At 37.9% G+C, this 16,827-nt stretch overlaps 2 protein-coding genes across 7 annotated transcripts in view; one reads left to right on the top strand and one right to left on the bottom strand.

Annotated features, from left to right (window-relative positions):
* Positions 1–2,713, top strand: part of sptb (spectrin, beta, erythrocytic) — a 42,132-nt gene extending 39,419 nt beyond the window's left edge. For 2 of the 3 annotated variants that reach the window (XM_040042503.1, XM_040042505.1), the window contains one exon: positions 371–2,713. In XM_040042503.1, coding sequence (XP_039898437.1) covers positions 371–562 — 192 coding nt within the window. In that variant the 3' untranslated portion in view covers positions 563–2,713. The remainder of the gene's footprint in view (positions 1–370) is intronic. The other variant, XM_040042504.1, reaches the window with a different exon arrangement.
* Positions 2,714–3,429: 716 nt separating this feature from the next.
* Positions 3,430–16,721, bottom strand: LOC120740268 (synaptosomal-associated protein 23-like). Of its 4 annotated transcripts, XM_040042507.1 has the most exons (9): positions 16,379–16,559; positions 15,674–15,851; positions 12,391–12,505; positions 9,115–9,156; positions 8,599–8,647; positions 7,621–7,738; positions 6,179–6,352; positions 5,924–6,068; positions 5,477–5,539 (listed from the first exon to the last, which is right to left on the bottom strand). In XM_040042507.1, the coding sequence occupies exons 2-9, from the start codon at positions 15,679–15,681 to the stop codon at positions 5,477–5,479; spliced, it is 714 nt and encodes a 237-aa protein (XP_039898441.1). In that variant the 5' UTR covers positions 15,682–15,851; positions 16,379–16,559. The 4 variants fall into 4 exon arrangements, with proteins under 4 accessions (XP_039898442.1, XP_039898441.1, XP_039898444.1 ...); XM_040042508.1 differs by lacking the exon at positions 16,379–16,559 and having other exon boundaries at positions 3,430–5,539; positions 15,674–16,364; XM_040042510.1 differs by lacking the exons at positions 15,674–15,851; positions 16,379–16,559 and adding an exon at positions 16,577–16,721.
* Between the last annotated feature and the right edge of the window lie 106 nt (positions 16,722–16,827).

Here is a 16,827-nt window from a genome sequence, read left to right as displayed (position 1 = left end):
ACGCATTTGCATTTAATTTTCCGAACTGTTTCCGTTTAGCATTGCTGTCCATGTCTAAGTAATTTGGCAAGGTTGTAGAATGTGACATAAATGAGGTTATTCGTGTTTCTTTCTGAATCACTATCAGCTAGTGAGAAATTTACCCTACGGGAATCATTAAGCCTCACAGAATAAGAATGCTGACAGTGAGTTTGTCTTTATCTACATTACCCCAGTTTAACCTCACCAGCATTTCAAGTTTCATTGTTAAAAGCGTGGCCACCTCTGCTTGTTTATGCTAATAGACTGGGAGACCAAAACATTCACTGCCCCTCTGGAGGTGGACTTGCCTTTCTAAGCTGCTGCGATGTGTGCGTGTGTTTAATTTCAGGAAGAGCTCCAGCGTTGGAGCCAGGCCATGGAAAAGGCCGTTCAGCCCCTGGCAGCAGAGGAGGCATCGGGGCCCTCGGGGGCCAAAGCCCAGAGCCTGCCCCCTCCCTCCTCCTCAGCTGCACTCCCTGAGCCCAGCTCTGCCAAGAAAGACAAGGAGAAGAAGTTTAGCCGCTTTGCCAAGAAGAAGTGAAAGAGACGGGAAGGCCATCAGGAGGAGGGGGTTGTCTAGGCAACCTGGGAAGAGAAAGTATTATGTGTACAATCAATCAAAGTATGCTTTTTGTCACTAGATTTTCTATATTATTTTGTGAGAATTACCATAAATATTGTAGTTAAAGTCATCACTCTTTTGCCTGTATTTAAGCCAGTGTATGTCTACAATGGTCCACTGTTTTTGTTTGTTCTTTTTAGGAAAAGCCAAATTCAAAGCATTAAATTAAAGCACAGGAATGCTCCTCTTCACACACAACCAAAGAATGTTTGTAAAACTTTTCATTTTGATAATTTAGCTGAAGTTTTTTTGTCTTTTTTTTTTGTTTCACTAAGGCATGCTTTGATATAGCCATGTATAACATGAAGGCCTGTAATGAAGATGACTCAAGAGTACTGAAAAGTACTTTTAATAACCTGCCTTATCAAATGGTTGTGAACTGTAATACTGTGCTGTTTGAATTTGGAGCACTAAATGCTACGTAAAGAACCAGAGTTTAATAATCCTTTTTTTTTTTTTTTTTAAAGAGCTTTGTAAATGGCATGTAAGATTTGGGGATGAGAAAACCTCAGCATAGTGCTGTACAGTATATACACACACACTCTCCAAGTATATCTGCAGTTATGCAAACTAAATGCTCTATGCACTGTGAATGATTGACTTGATTTTAAATTGCTTACCAACATTGCACGAGCGGTCATGTGACACCACAATGTGTCAGTTTTGAATAAGGACCCATTCAGGTTTATTCTCAATTGAACTGTGGCAGTGTTCATGTCTGTCAGCTTGAAATATATTTAACACTTGTGTAAACTTAAATTTCAGAGCTATCCATCAACATATACCGTATATACATATATATATGCAGATGCATGAAGTATGCTTTACATTAGTTTGATATGGTGCTATTGTCATATTCTTAAAACTTCAAACAAGACCAACTTGACCTACCTTGTTTGTCTTCAAATTTGGCTTGTAGGGACACACGTAAAAAGTGTTGGAATATCTGAGGGGTGCTTCATAAAGGTGGCTCAGAAAAGCAGTAGTTATTCAGGTTTACATGCATCAAGAATCAATAGCATTTACAGTCACAGATCATCTTAATTACCCTTTTAAAATGCACAAAAAAAGCAGAAATAAGCACAAACACTGCCATGTACAAAAGACAGCTTTTGTTATGGAGTTGTTGGTCAGTGATGAGCTCAGGCTCACAAAATAGGGATCAAATCTGCAACACTGAACTGTTCATTTGCAGGGCTTTACCTGTAATTATGACTTCACGGGTTCCCATGAGTAGTTTTTCTTTGTGCAGTTCAAGCTAAAACTTCAAGTGCAGTTCAAGTTTTGTTGTAACGAAATATAAAAAGCAAATGTCTTTTTTAGAAATCAGAACTTCTCCATCTTTGAATTTTACTACTTGGTTTGTGAAAACATGATACTGGATAAATGCCTTCAGGTTTGTACTTTTTAATTACAGAAACATGCTGACCCAAATAAGGCTAAATAAAAATATGGGTAAAGAAGACAAAAAAGCACAAGCCAAGTATTTAATCTGACAAATGGGTCACGATCAAAGACAAAGTACAGGGGGTAAATGACTACACAGAGGTGCAAAACAACTATGAAAATAAGACCATGCAGCAGCACAACATGATGGGAGGTTAGGGGCTTTTTACATGTACTGTATTTGCCCCAGAACCCCCGTTATGTGTTCATGCCCATGTACGCCTCTTGATTTATTAAAAAAAAAAAAGCGCCTTCAACCAGCAGTCCTTGCTTTATGAAACACCCCTCTAGTCTTGCAAGTTGGATTTTATTCATTACACAAATAGAAATGCTAAAAGACGACAAAATGTTAGCATCAGGATGAACTAGAATTTAAACCAGGTGCTGTTATTCACGAAAGCAGTTTACAAGAGCCTGCATCATTATTTGAAGTTTTATAGAACTAGCCAAAGTCTAGAAAAGCAAAGGGTTGCATGAGCCTTTCCTGCTTTTCCACACCACACAACAGGACCAGGCATGCTCCCCAACCAAGGTGAGGATCGTACAGTAGCCGTACAGAGCTGAAGGAATGTGTTTTTAATATGAATGTAAGGAGTGGAAATAAGTTCATATGGGAATTTCCAACAATAAAGCCATTACAGAAATCAGCATTTTAATTAAAAGTATGTACAGTACATGGATCTGCATTTATACTTTGATGCCAGGATGGGGACTCTGTCAGTCTCACTGCCGTTTTGCCTTGTCCCCGAATTATGATCCAACTCAAGTGACCTCACTGAAGCGATGGAAGTCAAATCTAGGAGGATAAATGTTCAGCTCAAGTGTTTTCTAGTAAACATGGTAGCATCTCTGTCTACAGATTAAAGCAATTGTTAAAGCCATGATCTTCTTGTGGCTGTATGAACACAAACTACAGAAGCTTTTGTGCGCCGTGTGCCAGCAGAACATCGTGACCATGCTACTCAAATTTTTTAGCACCTCAAAATGTTTTGAGACTTGCATCCCACAGATTCACTATGCTTTTTGTTGGTCGATATATCTACAGATTGACACTTCGACTTTGTCACCTTCATCCACACTGTTATTCCTTCACACCTTCCCTACCTGCCTTTTCCGTTTAGTGGTTTTTAAAAATTGCATTTTGTACTTTCCAGGTATGTAAAATATCCAAAAATGTTGACCCTACAAAAAGAAAAAAAACAAAAACATTTTGAAATAAAGTTAAATTAAAATTATGATAATATACAAGCTTGTTTTGTTTTTTTTAAACAAATGCAGTCTTTAATTATTGTCACTACATCAAAAAAAAAAAAAAAAAAAAAAAAAAAAAGTGCATTCAATTGAATTTCAAAAGAGATTTATTGAGTATAAACAATTCAACAGTGGCAAGCGTGAAACAGAAGGCATTTTCACTTTGAGCAGTCATCCGCTCACCGAGCTAATTTCAGATAAGATGAGCTCCATATGAACATATTTAAAATACACAAAACTGTTGTATTTACATTCCAGTGGCTGTGGGTGAAACAATGAATAAACAGCTTCCAGACAGCAAGGCAGCTTTAGAATAGACTAATTAGATCCGAGCTCATACGCAACAGGCTGAGGATGATCACTTATAGCAATACAAAGCCCTGAAAACAGTTCATTTCAATCCTTACAAACTCAGTAGGTATATGCCTGCAGCACAGCATGCAAATTAGCATTTTTCTTCAAAACAAATAAGAAAGAAGATTCATACGAGAGATACTTTGGACACACTGTATCCCTTTATCAATGGTCAATTTTCTTCAGCGAGCCTTAATACAACCCACCAGGACTTATTGTGCCTCTGTGTTTACCCCTTTAACAACTTTCACTTACATGTATACTTTTTGCATTTTTGCTGCCAGCGACGATTTCTCAGCCTGGCTACAGCTTCGACAACACAAATTTAAATTCTCCTTTCCATCGTCAGATGATATTGTACCATAGCTGTGCTGTAAAGACTATTTACACATGTAAGAGGAGCCTTTTACGATGCAGCGGCTGTTACAACACAACCGTACATCGTGTATAAGATTGATTGGGTTCCTACAGATTTCCCCACTTTTTATTATAGGTTGTTTTTAAAATGCCAAGATTTTAGTAACCAACTGGCCTGAACCTAGCACATAAAGAGACCTCACATCAGGTTAAACAATGCTCATCTGTGGTTCAGAACTGAACAGTTCCACAATTATCAAATTGCCCTGCACAGGTTATGTCTCCTCTTGTAAGCTACTAATCTCCATTAACCATTAAGAGGAAACAAAGTTAAGAAATTAGATTAACAGGATGACTAGAGGCAATTAAACAGTATTTACATCACCACTGTGATCAAAGTGAAGAAACGGTGAACATGGAAGAGAGCAGTTCACCTACTGTTACATATCCCAAGTTCAGTGTTATTGTGAAGTAAACTAATTGCTTCAGGGCAGGTAATGATAAACAGACCTCATGATCCTTGCAGACCTTCCTTCTCATAAGAAGAACGAGTGATTGCTATACAATGTTTCTAACCACAGGTCATCTCTTTGTAGCAAGTAATTACAATGACCTTAACTCCCCATCTATCAGAAATTTTTAGTAACAACATCAAAATTCTTTCATTCAGGTACAACATTAGATTTTTATTTATTTATTTATTTTTTAAATAGCCCTTTTATATGAACAGGCATAAATGGCATGGGAACAAAGTGTTAAAGAGAACTTTATTCGCAAGTCATTTCTGCTTCATGAGTAATTAAATAAGCAAATAATATCAAAGCATTACACATGATACAATAAACCTAATTACACAATGATAAGGTGTATGTATAAGGATTTGAGTAAGATGCATTTCAGACCAGAGTTGATGTTTCCTTTTAAACTACATGAGGCTGTATGGAGACAACAGCTTATGAGTTTTGATGAGTTAACGGTCATACATCGACAAAACAGCTCATTATTCTTGACTTAGATGAGAAACAAAAAACAAAACAAAACGGAAAGCAGCAAATGTGCCACTTCCCTCCCTGTGAAGGTTACATGCATGTAGTTTGGTATCAAACAGCAGTGATAGGCAGTCAGCCACTTACTGAAGTATCTCACACTGTTTCTCACGGTCCAGCATGACTAGGCATGTGTGTAAAAGGGTGTGAATAGTGGTGGACAGTCCAAGAAGTTGTCTTCACTCTACGTACAACTTAGTGCGATAAAGGCAGGCACACTACTGGCAAAACTTCTTCATGAGAGAATTTCCTTTTACTTGCAAAGTATGTTTGCAGATGCGCACAAATATACAGTGTGTGTGTGTGTGTGTGTGTGTGTGTGTGTGTGTGGCGAGAGAGGCTCAAGGTTGATGAAACTAGCAGAAGCGGGATTTCTCATCTATTTGATGAGCTTGTTGGCCCTCTGGTTTGCTTCATCAATGCGCAGCTTGTTCATGTCCGCCTAAAGACACAGACAGGTGGAAAGGGGCAGTTATACAGCTGTTTTTCCTTCCCCAAGTAGCAATTTATTATCAGTTGTAAATTTTTATGAGTAAGTTGCCATTCTCTTCCTCTGTAAGAACATATGCATGTTTGTGAATGTTTTTACAAAAATCTGATATACATGAGGGGGTAACAGCCCATCATATGGAGCAATGAGTCGACGCAGACATGAGCATCAATTACATACAATTCAAATTATTTAGGGGGGAGTGTAGAAAACAAACAAACAAACAAACAAAAAAAAAAAAACAGCAACTAAGTGTTTTATGGATCAGTAAAGTAAATTTACTTGGACCCCTTTTCACATTTACTAGAGGTTCATGTGATTTTAAGCCGTTTTTACCTTGTCGTTGATGCGGTCAATCTGTTTGTTCTGCTTGTCTATCTCACTTCCCATGTCCACAGCAAGGCTTTTCAAGTTGCCAATGATGCTGCCGACCGCCTCCAAATTCTCCTCCATTTCATCTTCACGTGCATCATTGGTTATTCTGTTATACATATGCAAAGTATACATATGTTCTGTTAAAGTGACTGCAATAGTTTTGGCAACACCAAAAAGTTCAAGACTTTTAGCAATATAAAATAACCAGGACAGTACCTCTGGATGTATGGGCCTGATGGTCCCGCAGCATTAACCTGGGCAGCCTGGCCATTGCGGACGCCTGGAGGCTGCTTTGAGACCACTTTTGAGCCATCTGCATCATTTTCACCTTCAGTTCCTCCAGTACCCCAGGTACGCTTATACCGTGAGTCATTCTCGATTGATGACACTCTGGGGCGAAAACAAAAAACAGCGTGTCAGGATGCACGAACAAATGCAGAAGTGCTTAAGTTCAGTCACTGCAACAATTACATATGTTCAGTAATAGCCATGAAACTCAAAGGATTCCCTACCTTATATCTTGATAATCAAAGAATCTTCTTCTCCAAAGTGAAAGCATTTTGGGAAGATTTTTTTTGCCATGTTAAAACCATCATAGGATCTCAATGTGCACACAAAGTGACACTCCAAAATCATCGCTGCATGGAGGATTTTAAGTGCATTTAGCCCAGATGAGTATGCAGCTCACATTAAGAAGTTGGCTGGAACACCATCACATTTCCTATCTGTCCATTAATGATTGCTGATTAAATTTGTCACAAATTTAATCAGCAATCTTCTCACCACGAAATGTACATTTGCCAAGCAGAGAGTTTTTTTTCCTCCTTATGTCACACACACACAGACATTGTGAGCCACATTTGGGCCACAGCAGCTAATCATGTATTCGTGAGAAATATTCCTGACTGACCACTGATATTGTGGAGATCTTTAAGCAAATAATATTCAATATTTTAAGAGTTGTAAGCAAGAGGATCACAAAGCCAAAACATACATTTTCTGAGGGTCTTGTTAATTTTCCTTGAAAATGTGAATGAATAAAGCCCCATGTTCACAACTTAGCCGTTTAAAGTTCACATTACATACGTTTACGCTCTAGACAGGACTGTCCAGAGCGTAAACGTAAATGTTTAGTATCCTTTAAAGGATTAATACTTAGGATTAATACTCTATAGATTCTCGGGAGAAATGCTGCTTGGGAGATAAGTGCTGCCCTCTCATTCGAAAAAACAAACAAACAAACAAACCCCAAAAAAAAAAACAAACAACCTGCATTGCTTTGAATTTTTAAAAATTCAACCAAATATTCTGCAACCAAGTCCAGCTTTTGTATTAAGGAGCAAAACTGAAAGGTTTTATGTCAATGCAAACAGTAGCAAAGTAATTCAATTGTCACTTAACATGCATAGAAGAAATTAGTGCAATTTTTACTTTTGTACAACACCAAAATAAAACAGGTTGTACTGTAAAATGCAGTTTTCTCAGCTTTACACAGACTGCTTGTGTGTTTGCTTTGTATCATTGTGAACCCCCATAAAAAAAAAAAAACAGTCACGTACACACAATGAACATACAAGCCACCACAGCACAAAAAAGGGTGTTATGGATCCAAAAGTCAGTGATTTGGATCTCTCGGCAGCTCCAAGTATACACTATACCTATCACAGGGGCAGACACAGATGCCACAGCACTTTGAGAGGTCGGTAAGGTTTTTCTCAGCCTGTCTCATGTCCTGGTTGATCTGATCCATGCCTCGCTCCACACGGCTCAGCTGTTCTAAAACAGACAGGCACAGCACACCATGTCAAACTCTGCTTGCTATGCACTAGAAAACGGTTGTAAATTGTGTTTTAAATATCACCTTGATTTATTCATTTTTTAGAATAGATTTAATTATACTAAATGATCCCTGGGGGAATTTTCAAACTGGGTCAATAACTGGGCCACTGCAGCAGAAAAGAGGCATATTGTAAAAATACTGCAGTTAGTGCAATAAATAAATACAAATACACAATTGTTTAGCATGGAACATAAACCTGCAACAGCACTCGAAAGTTAAAGCAAATCTTACTCAAATAAAAAGTATAACAATGGCCAATTTTTATGAATGGTGAATTTCAGTACGACAATGAATATATTTGCCTGGATGCTGCAAATTCAGATGTGTAAACCCCCCCAACTTAACACAACACTATAGCGTGCCTGCAGCCACTGTTGTTGGTGCAAATTAATTCATCTCAAGTCTAGAAAGTAAATATTTCTACTGGCATAACATTCTCAAGCATATTTACACATTCTTTTCTTGCAATTTATTTTGTTTTGGTTAAATACCAGAAATTTTGTACAATCTTGACTTCCTTTGGCGCAAAATAAATAAATAAATAAAATTTTTAATCAGGAAATCTGTACTCTTAAATCATCAAAATTAGAGGGACAAAAAAATGTTAAAAACTGTCATTAAAGGCTATGCTCTTTGGCTGATTTTGACTACCAAGTATTTTTATTTTTTTTTTATTTATTTATTTTTTTTAAATCAACAAATGACTCAGCAGTTCCTTAAACTTAATCATTGGCATCCAGTAATTGTCTTGATAATACCACAAATATTTAACAGAAAAAAACCCATCTTCATCTACCTCCTTGTTGGTCCAACATCACCACTGTGTTGACGCCTGTTTGTTTGCTCTGAAAAATAAGTTAAAAAGTCAAATGTCTACAAATTAATTTATGCATTTAAAATAATCAAGAGTTTGTTAGATTTCAGAATTAGGATAAAAGGGAAGTGGCCATTTTATCCTGTGTCCTTGTTCTGGTCTACAGCTCAAGCACACAAACCCTCCAGCTCACACAGCCTCTCTCAGAGAGCAGAACAAGGACCAACATTTCTGGTTTCAGCCAAAAAACTGACAGGTAGTAACAGATGCTTTGCTAAAACAACAGCACAGTCTAGGTATCTCCAATCAGGGTTTGGGCATTTAAATACTAACAAAATTATAAATCTGGATGCTTAATCAATCCACAGTTCTTGATCCCACCTCAGGTAATGGCCTACGACAAAAACAAAAAACAAAACCTGTCTGGCTGCTACAGCAAGACTCCACTGAATATATCACAGTGGTTTATTGGCAAGAGCAAAATCAATAAAGTCTCACCTCTTCTGCCATCTGTAGCATCCTCCGTGTGCTTTCAAGTGACTTTAAAACAAAAGACAAACAGAAGGCATTAGAGTGTAACGAGAATTCAAGGTTCTAGTTAAAAGTAATCTGTAAACAGACTGAAAAAACTCAAGTAGTAACTGTAGTTACACCTAAGACTTCTTATGCTGCATTGCTTTATCTGACTCAATTAGTGTACAATCCCATGCTACAAATAAGAAGCAGCTAACAGGGCAGTGTTCTGTGAACTTAAGTATACATATAGTTTTAAAACTTGGATTGCTTAACTGCTAATGTAAACAGATACACTGATTATTGTGCGAGAGAGAACGAGAGACAGAGAGAACGAGAGAACGAGAGAGAACGAGAGAACGAGAGAGAACGAGAGACAGAGAGAACGAGAGACAGAGAGAACGAGAGAGAACGAGAGAGAACGAGAGAGAACGAGAGAGAACGAGAGAGAATGAGAGAGAACGAGAGAGAATGAGAGAGAACGAGAGAGAAAATCAGGAAAGTGGAAAGATGCAAGTGATAAGCAAAACAGGGAAGATGCTACACATCTGATATTCACAGATAAATGAAAGTAGATACCAGCAAATTTATAAAACCACATTTAAGAGTATGGAGCTGTAGGTTAATATGGTATACTGTCTGATTTAATTTCCCTGCACTCTAAGAGCACTGCTCAGCTGTAAGCTCCTCAGCACTCTGCAGTCATTGGGGGAGAAGTGTATGCACCAACAGCAATAGAGCTGATAGTGAACACTGATTCACTCAGACTCCTTCAACACAAAATTAAATCTGACAACTATGAACTGATGGCTTTTTTTTTTTTTTTAATTCTTAAAGAAAAACTAACTCATTCCTTGTTCCAGTCAATCAGTTGTGAGGATGTGCTGTATTTCTGTCGTATGTTGTTAATTGAAATGTTTGAGCATCCTGACATGGTATACTGCCGTCACTTTTCTAATGTGCACACCATATATATCTATCTATGTGTGTGTGTGTTAATTGTCCTTCATCTGGTGAGATGGATAACGCTTACAAAAAAAAAAAAAAAAAAAAAAAAAAAAAAAAAAAAAAGCTTAAGATTTCCAAGGACAGCGTGGACAACAATACAAATACACCCACAGACACAAAGTGACGGCGGTGAACTGGAATGCAGTCGGTTCAGGTGAGTTACAGCTTTTGTTTCTCTATTAATAGTAAACGCAGTGAAGAGAACAGAGCATCCAGAGGAGTGGAGGACTGAAGCACATATGCGACTTCATTGTTACCATCACTAATGAACTGCTAACGAGAGCGCGAGGACCAGATTCCTCATTCTCTCTGTGTTATGTTTGCTCTGAATACATTAATCAGTGAGCTGAGAAACAGACAAACACCGAATTGGCGAGAGGGATATGATGAGCTCAGCCAGGTTTCTGTTGGCTTAGCCAGAACATCACTTGGGTGGATAAACATTACATTATGTCTCCCAAAATCCTTGAACTTGGCTAATTAAGCTTGAAACCACTGTCTTAGCCAAATTTTCCAGATCGGGATGCTGCGACAATTCTTTGAGAAACAGATGAATCCTGAGGTGTTTCTGTTATTTGTTAGGAATGGCTTAATTGAAAGTAAAGTTAGGTGAGATGCATGACAGTTGTTATTCTACACACAGAGAAGCAGAAAATTGCTTATGGGTATTAACTGGCTGCAATATGTCAGGATTATCAGAAAGTATCACAAACATTTAACTAATTTTACAGCCTCGAGGGTCTTTAAACCTAGTTTTTATGACTGCAAAACAGCCGTGATATTAGAAAGACACCTCATATTTAGCTTCCTAAAGATAATCCGGTCTTATAAGCAGTTCCTGTGATGCCCTGACACATTAGCAGTCCCTGCATGACAGTGTTTCAGGTATGAAACAGTGGTTACCCAAAGCCAGAGCGGTAAGCATTAGCAGAAGGACCCTCCCAAGCCCTGTCCCTTCCTCTTTTCTCCTACGTCAACCAGGCAGCAGCAGACAGAAGAAAGATTAAAAGAAGATTGCAGGTTAAGTCAGAAAGAACACAAAGAGAAAAAGAAACAAAAGCCACAGATAATTAGTACAGTAAAAATTACATGAAGGTGAAGTGCACAGCTACAAACCCAGCTAGCAGGTTAATTTGCTTCCATTTGATTCAGATGGCTGATTATATGATACCCTGAAGTGCTGATTAAACAATTATCTCCCTGATAATAAAACACTAAGATATAGCTGACAACATTTAAACTGTCAAAACCAGAGGGGTAAGGGAGCTATCAGGTTAAATTAGGCGTAAAGTTATACACACGCGCACACACACAGGCACATGCATGCGCACACTTCCTATGAATACTGTTAGTGGTTTAAATATTTCAGATTTGTTGCTTATACTTATGAATACTATATAAAATATTCAAGAGCTTTCCTGCCAGAGTTAAAATAAGATGACCAATATCTCTCTCGGGTATTTATGCCAAATTTGGAGCTATAGCTTATGTTCTTTTCTAAGGATTCAAAAACCAACTTTCATAGGTGCTAGCAGGTGGATAGTTTTAACCTTCAGTCAGACCCTGGTTATTTCTCCTGCACACAAGCTAACTGTGGTTTTGCATGCGGGACGTAATAGCTGCCCGGACTTACAATGCTAGCCTTCTGGATGCCTAGCATTGGTTTGTCATCAAGCGACACTCAATGAAAATCCCTTTTTATATTCAAACTGTGATCACTTATCGAATGCTGTCTGGGGATAAACAGTTTCTAAGTCATTACCCAATTATTTATTGGGAAGTTTCCTGAAGAATTATGTGATTTACAACTAATTATTAGGAATTCTTGGCTGCTGTAATGAAATGCTAAGTTTGAATCCAAGTAAACATTCATTCATTACTAATTTAATTTTTATATACATTTGGCTTGTCTCTAGGCAGATTTATACCATTTATACTACACTGACCCTACCCAACCCTACAAATACACATACTAGTCCTTTATACTGGTAAGTAAATGGAATACATTCAGCAGATGTGTTTTGCCTTGTAGCCAAATTAAATTGACACGTCTAGGAAAATTTATACTGAAAAGCTCATATACAGAGCATATAAGCAAAGTTATGAAGTGCCTCCCTTTCAGCATAATCCATTTCCCTGCATGACATTTGTACATTTACAAACTCTATATTACAAACTCACTTTAAGGAAGTTTCACAGTTCGTCAGATGATGACTCAATGGATGTGAGTATGCATTGTTTAGGAGTCAGTACCTCATCAGTCACTTGGTTGGCCCTAATCGCCATCTGTTCCACAGTCATGTCATCCATGTTGCTGGTGTCCTGTTTGGAGGCTCCTCCCGTCTTACTGAGCTCAATAGTCTGAGGCCTGCAAGAGGGGCAGAGTTCAAAGGTCACTAAATAGCATCAGAGTGCATCAATTATCATGAAATTGCAACTTATTTTTTAAGTTGAGCACAGTTGCCATGTGAACTTTGCAAGTGTTAACAAAATTTAAAGAACAAAAAACAAACATGGTTATATAATATGTAACTTATATAATATGTAATAAGCTTCTTTTACATGAATTTCCTGCAATAAAACAGCTGATATATCAAGGCTTCTGATGCAGCCACGATATCTACAATAGCAGATGAAGGATATCAAGGCCACACTTCCCGTTCACCAGCCATTATCAAAACAAACCAATGGTTTCCGACCTTTTAACCAAAGCCTTTTGAATAGGAGAAGTGGAAACCTGATATTTTCAGGTATCAAAATGATGTTGCTTGCAGATACTGTTTATATTGTGCTTACAGATGTGTGCTTATAGAGATTACAACTCATTAAATGTTCGGTCTACTTTGTTTCCTGTCTTGTTTGTAGCAAAATCTACCAGAAAAACTGTGATAAGTTGCGGTGGAAAGTTTCCTCACATTGACAACCCGCTACAAAGTTATCAAATCTGATTTGACAAAATTTTTTACAGCAGTGAACCATAAATGTAGAACAATTAATGTTTTAAAAATAAGGATAAATGAATCCATGTGTTAAGGTTTGGAAAGACCACAAAATAAAAGAAAAAAAAAAAAAAGGCTCAGTGTTTTACATTACTAAAAATAGAGGACGCATTTAAAAGGTTAAGCATTTAAATGTGCAATCAATGTTCACCTTGTTTGTATCTATCATATGGAGAGGGAAAGAAAAGATGCAAAATCCAAACAAATCAGGCTCTTTTCCTTCCCCTGAAGGAGTGTTGCGAGTCTGGACACAGAGCTGGCTTAGTGATAAGGCATGTAAAGCTTAGCAGTGGGATGGCTAGTAGAATCATGTATGCCAACAATGAGGGAACTTGGATGTGGAGCTTATGATATGGAAATCAGAGGCGTGAGACTGGATAGTGACAACTAGAAGGAAACACTTATCGTGCCTGCCTACGATACATAAAAGTGAATTTAAATCACTGGTTATTGTTAGACATTTTAAGGTTGCAGCTCAGTGAAATAACCAGTAAAAGTTTAGAAAAAGCACATGAAATAAAGTCCTTAAGGAATATTTAGAGGTTTACGGTGGTATTTACATTTGTTAACTTATTCGACTACAACTAAGTGATGAGCTTGTGATTTTCTTCAGAATTTTCAAAATGCATCAATCTCCCGCTGCATGAAACAGATGCAGTGTACGTCACTAAATAAAATTGGAAAAGGAAAAATCATGATACCATAAACTGATATAACAAAATAAAAAGTGAGTTTTTACATCTTAAGTCAGTACCAGAGCTACTTTTAACACAGAACTGTGAAAATGAAGTGCATAAATACCTAAAACACAGCTATTATGCTACATTAGAATAATTATATAACAGCAGATGCTCTCTATGGTTGGTTTAACACGAAACTAATGACAAAATGTGATTATAAGATAACAGGCTGTGCACTCACTAGTATCTTTATGGTCGGCATATGTACTGAAACACTAAATCAATTTAATTAGAACAGTATAACATCCATAAAATCCATGTCCTGTCATATATCCATAAAAAAGGTGCCTTGTAATGTGAATCAAACAACTTTCCTTCCTCTGTGTTAACCACTGAATTCTTAAGAAGCTTCATTGTCAGTTAGTCACCAAAAACTGGTAATGCCTGAGAACAAAGTGACACACACAGCAGTTTTACTGCTATAATCTTGGATGTGATTAACTTCCAGAGCTGGTCACATCAGGATGCACAAGTCCATGTTTGCCAGCTCAGTGCATGCTCTGTTCAGATCAACATTCAGATTTCATGATCATGCACAATTTGTAAAAACAGCAGGCTAGGCATGAGGCAGTATCATCAAGAAGCTGTGAACAGCAGCAGGAAGAGCTGACCGTGTCTAGCAACTAAAACTCAGAAAGTGTGAAAACTGCCTGTTTTTTTGTGCCCTCTGTAGTTTTCAAACAATGCAGAGTATGAATAGTTCAGTCAAAACAAGACAGATGAAAACAGATCAGAAGAAAATGCTTATGTTTGTTAGAGATCTAAAAACAAGATACACGAGGAACAAGCTGTCTCCCAACTTGTATTGTGCATTTCAGTACAATTCATTTAGAGGAACAAAGTGTGTTAATTGTTGCAGTTATAATTTGGATCACATAATGAGTGATGTTACCTCGTGCAGGAGTTTAGCAGATACAAATCCAATCCAAACAAAATTACTTTGTCAGGTGACCTTCATGCAGTCTCGTATCATGGGATATGCTAAAAATGACTGGCGTAATGGCCTCAGACAAGCTTTGGTGAACAAGGCAACATTAGATAAAGCTCATCATAACCAAAGAATTAAGCTTGTTTTCCTATCACTGTACTGTCAAGGGCAGAAGCAGTAAACTGTAAAAACAAAGCTGAATCATTTACTCCAAGGCTAGAGTTTTTAGATGCAAACACTGCTGCTTTTTTTCTCTCATTTTTCCTGTCATCTGCTTTTCCTTGTTAACATTCAAGTGGCATTTTCCTGTTTTGCAAATAACCCCTGAACTTCAAGTTCCCTTTCAAACCTGCAGCCCCTAAACATCCTGAGGGGGAAAGGAAAGGAAAAAAGAAAAAACAAAACACGGATAGTCTACTTGGCAGACAGTGCAGAGGATTTAATGTTGTTGACTCTGCTTTTTGGACAAGAGTGCACTTTATTCACTCAGGCTTCACTGCCTTTTCTGACCGATTATTGGACTTGGCAAGACACTGATGTGAGTTTACAATTATAACAGTGAAGGTGGACTCCTTTACACACGTACACTCTTTAAATAGCCACGATGAGGGCAGATGAACATGTCAGCGATACATAATGAAATGTGATAGTAAAAGCAGAGCTTTTTATAAACTGCTAGCAAATTTTCTCTGTGTTCAGCCACATATGTGACTAGATTTACTAAGTATATGACTTAAATATTACATTTTGTTTATTTGCACCCCAAACTACGTACCCAACCCTTAAATTCATTCCACAGTTAATACAAACAGAAAAATGTTAGTTCAGAGGAACAAAGGAAATAATACAACCGAGGCTAAAGAACATACCGATTCATGTTGCAGTTTCTTCACTTGACCAAGCACAAGTGGCAAACACCACACAGGGAAATGAGTTTCTTGTTCTTCTACCCAAACCTGTTCCTCCAGATTTGATTGGAGCACAGGTGGCGTCTTATTCCAATCACGTTGAACACATATCCTCATTTCACTCTTGATGTTTTATTTTCTTTAAACAATCAGACAGAAGCTATTGTTCAACGATTTGTCCTTACAGGCTGTCTTGAATAAAGACAACCTATTTATTATGCCGAGGAGGAAAGTGTGTCATGTTTTGGGTAGGAGGGTTGACTAATAACAAACAAGGGGACCTATGACATCATACCAGACAAGCAAAGCCTAAACTGCGACATTTGATTCAACTATTTGTAAACGATAAAAGCATTTTTTTCTGACTATCAAGACAGAAGACTGAGGAAAATACGACATGTGGTTAATGATTCCTGCTGTAACACGTATCCACACACCTGACTGTGGTTAACTGCCAAGTGGCCACGTAACGTGGATCACTTGATAAACAGGTGAAAAAGCATTACAAGAAACCCCCGTAGTTTCAGGCAGTGTCCCACACCCATTACACCATCACTGGGGCCGAGAGGTTTCCAAAACAACACTTCTTAAACTCAATGAAAAAGTTACAAAAGAGGAAGAGACAAATGTCAAACAGTTTATCAAAGCGAATTAAACTTGTCTTACATTGTCTGAAAACTTGCAGTGGTGCTCAGCTATCGCAAAGAGGGTAAAATCCGAGAGGGTAATTTCTTAAACAGGCTAATGTACGTGCTGGCCTGCTAGTTAGCTAGTTCCGCTTTCTTGTCAACTAACGCTAACACTGAAACAGCTGTGTTGAGAGGAAAGTGTAGATAGATATTTACCAAGGGAGTAAATACTTACAGTTAACCCTCCTTGTTTTTTTTTTAAAAAAAAGATGACCTGAAAACTCCTCCTTCTTGACGGTATGTGAACTTGGCGCTGGCAACTCCCGAATTCCTTCACTGGTTCCGCTGTCTGTCCGAAGTTACGATGGTGCTTTCAAATGCTGTCGGAAATATGAAAACTCAAAACTTTCAATGGACCTTGCATCCCACGTGTTGCCCAGAACGATTTGAGGCACGGCATGCATTATTTCTCTCCCTATAGGTTTA

Source organism: Simochromis diagramma, unplaced genomic scaffold (genome assembly GCF_900408965.1).
Source record: "Simochromis diagramma unplaced genomic scaffold, fSimDia1.1 OVJJ01000304.1, whole genome shotgun sequence".
NCBI lineage: Eukaryota > Metazoa > Chordata > Actinopteri > Cichliformes > Cichlidae > Simochromis > Simochromis diagramma.
Note: the sequence above shows the minus strand (reverse complement) of the source record. Positions and strands in the feature narration are given on the sequence as shown.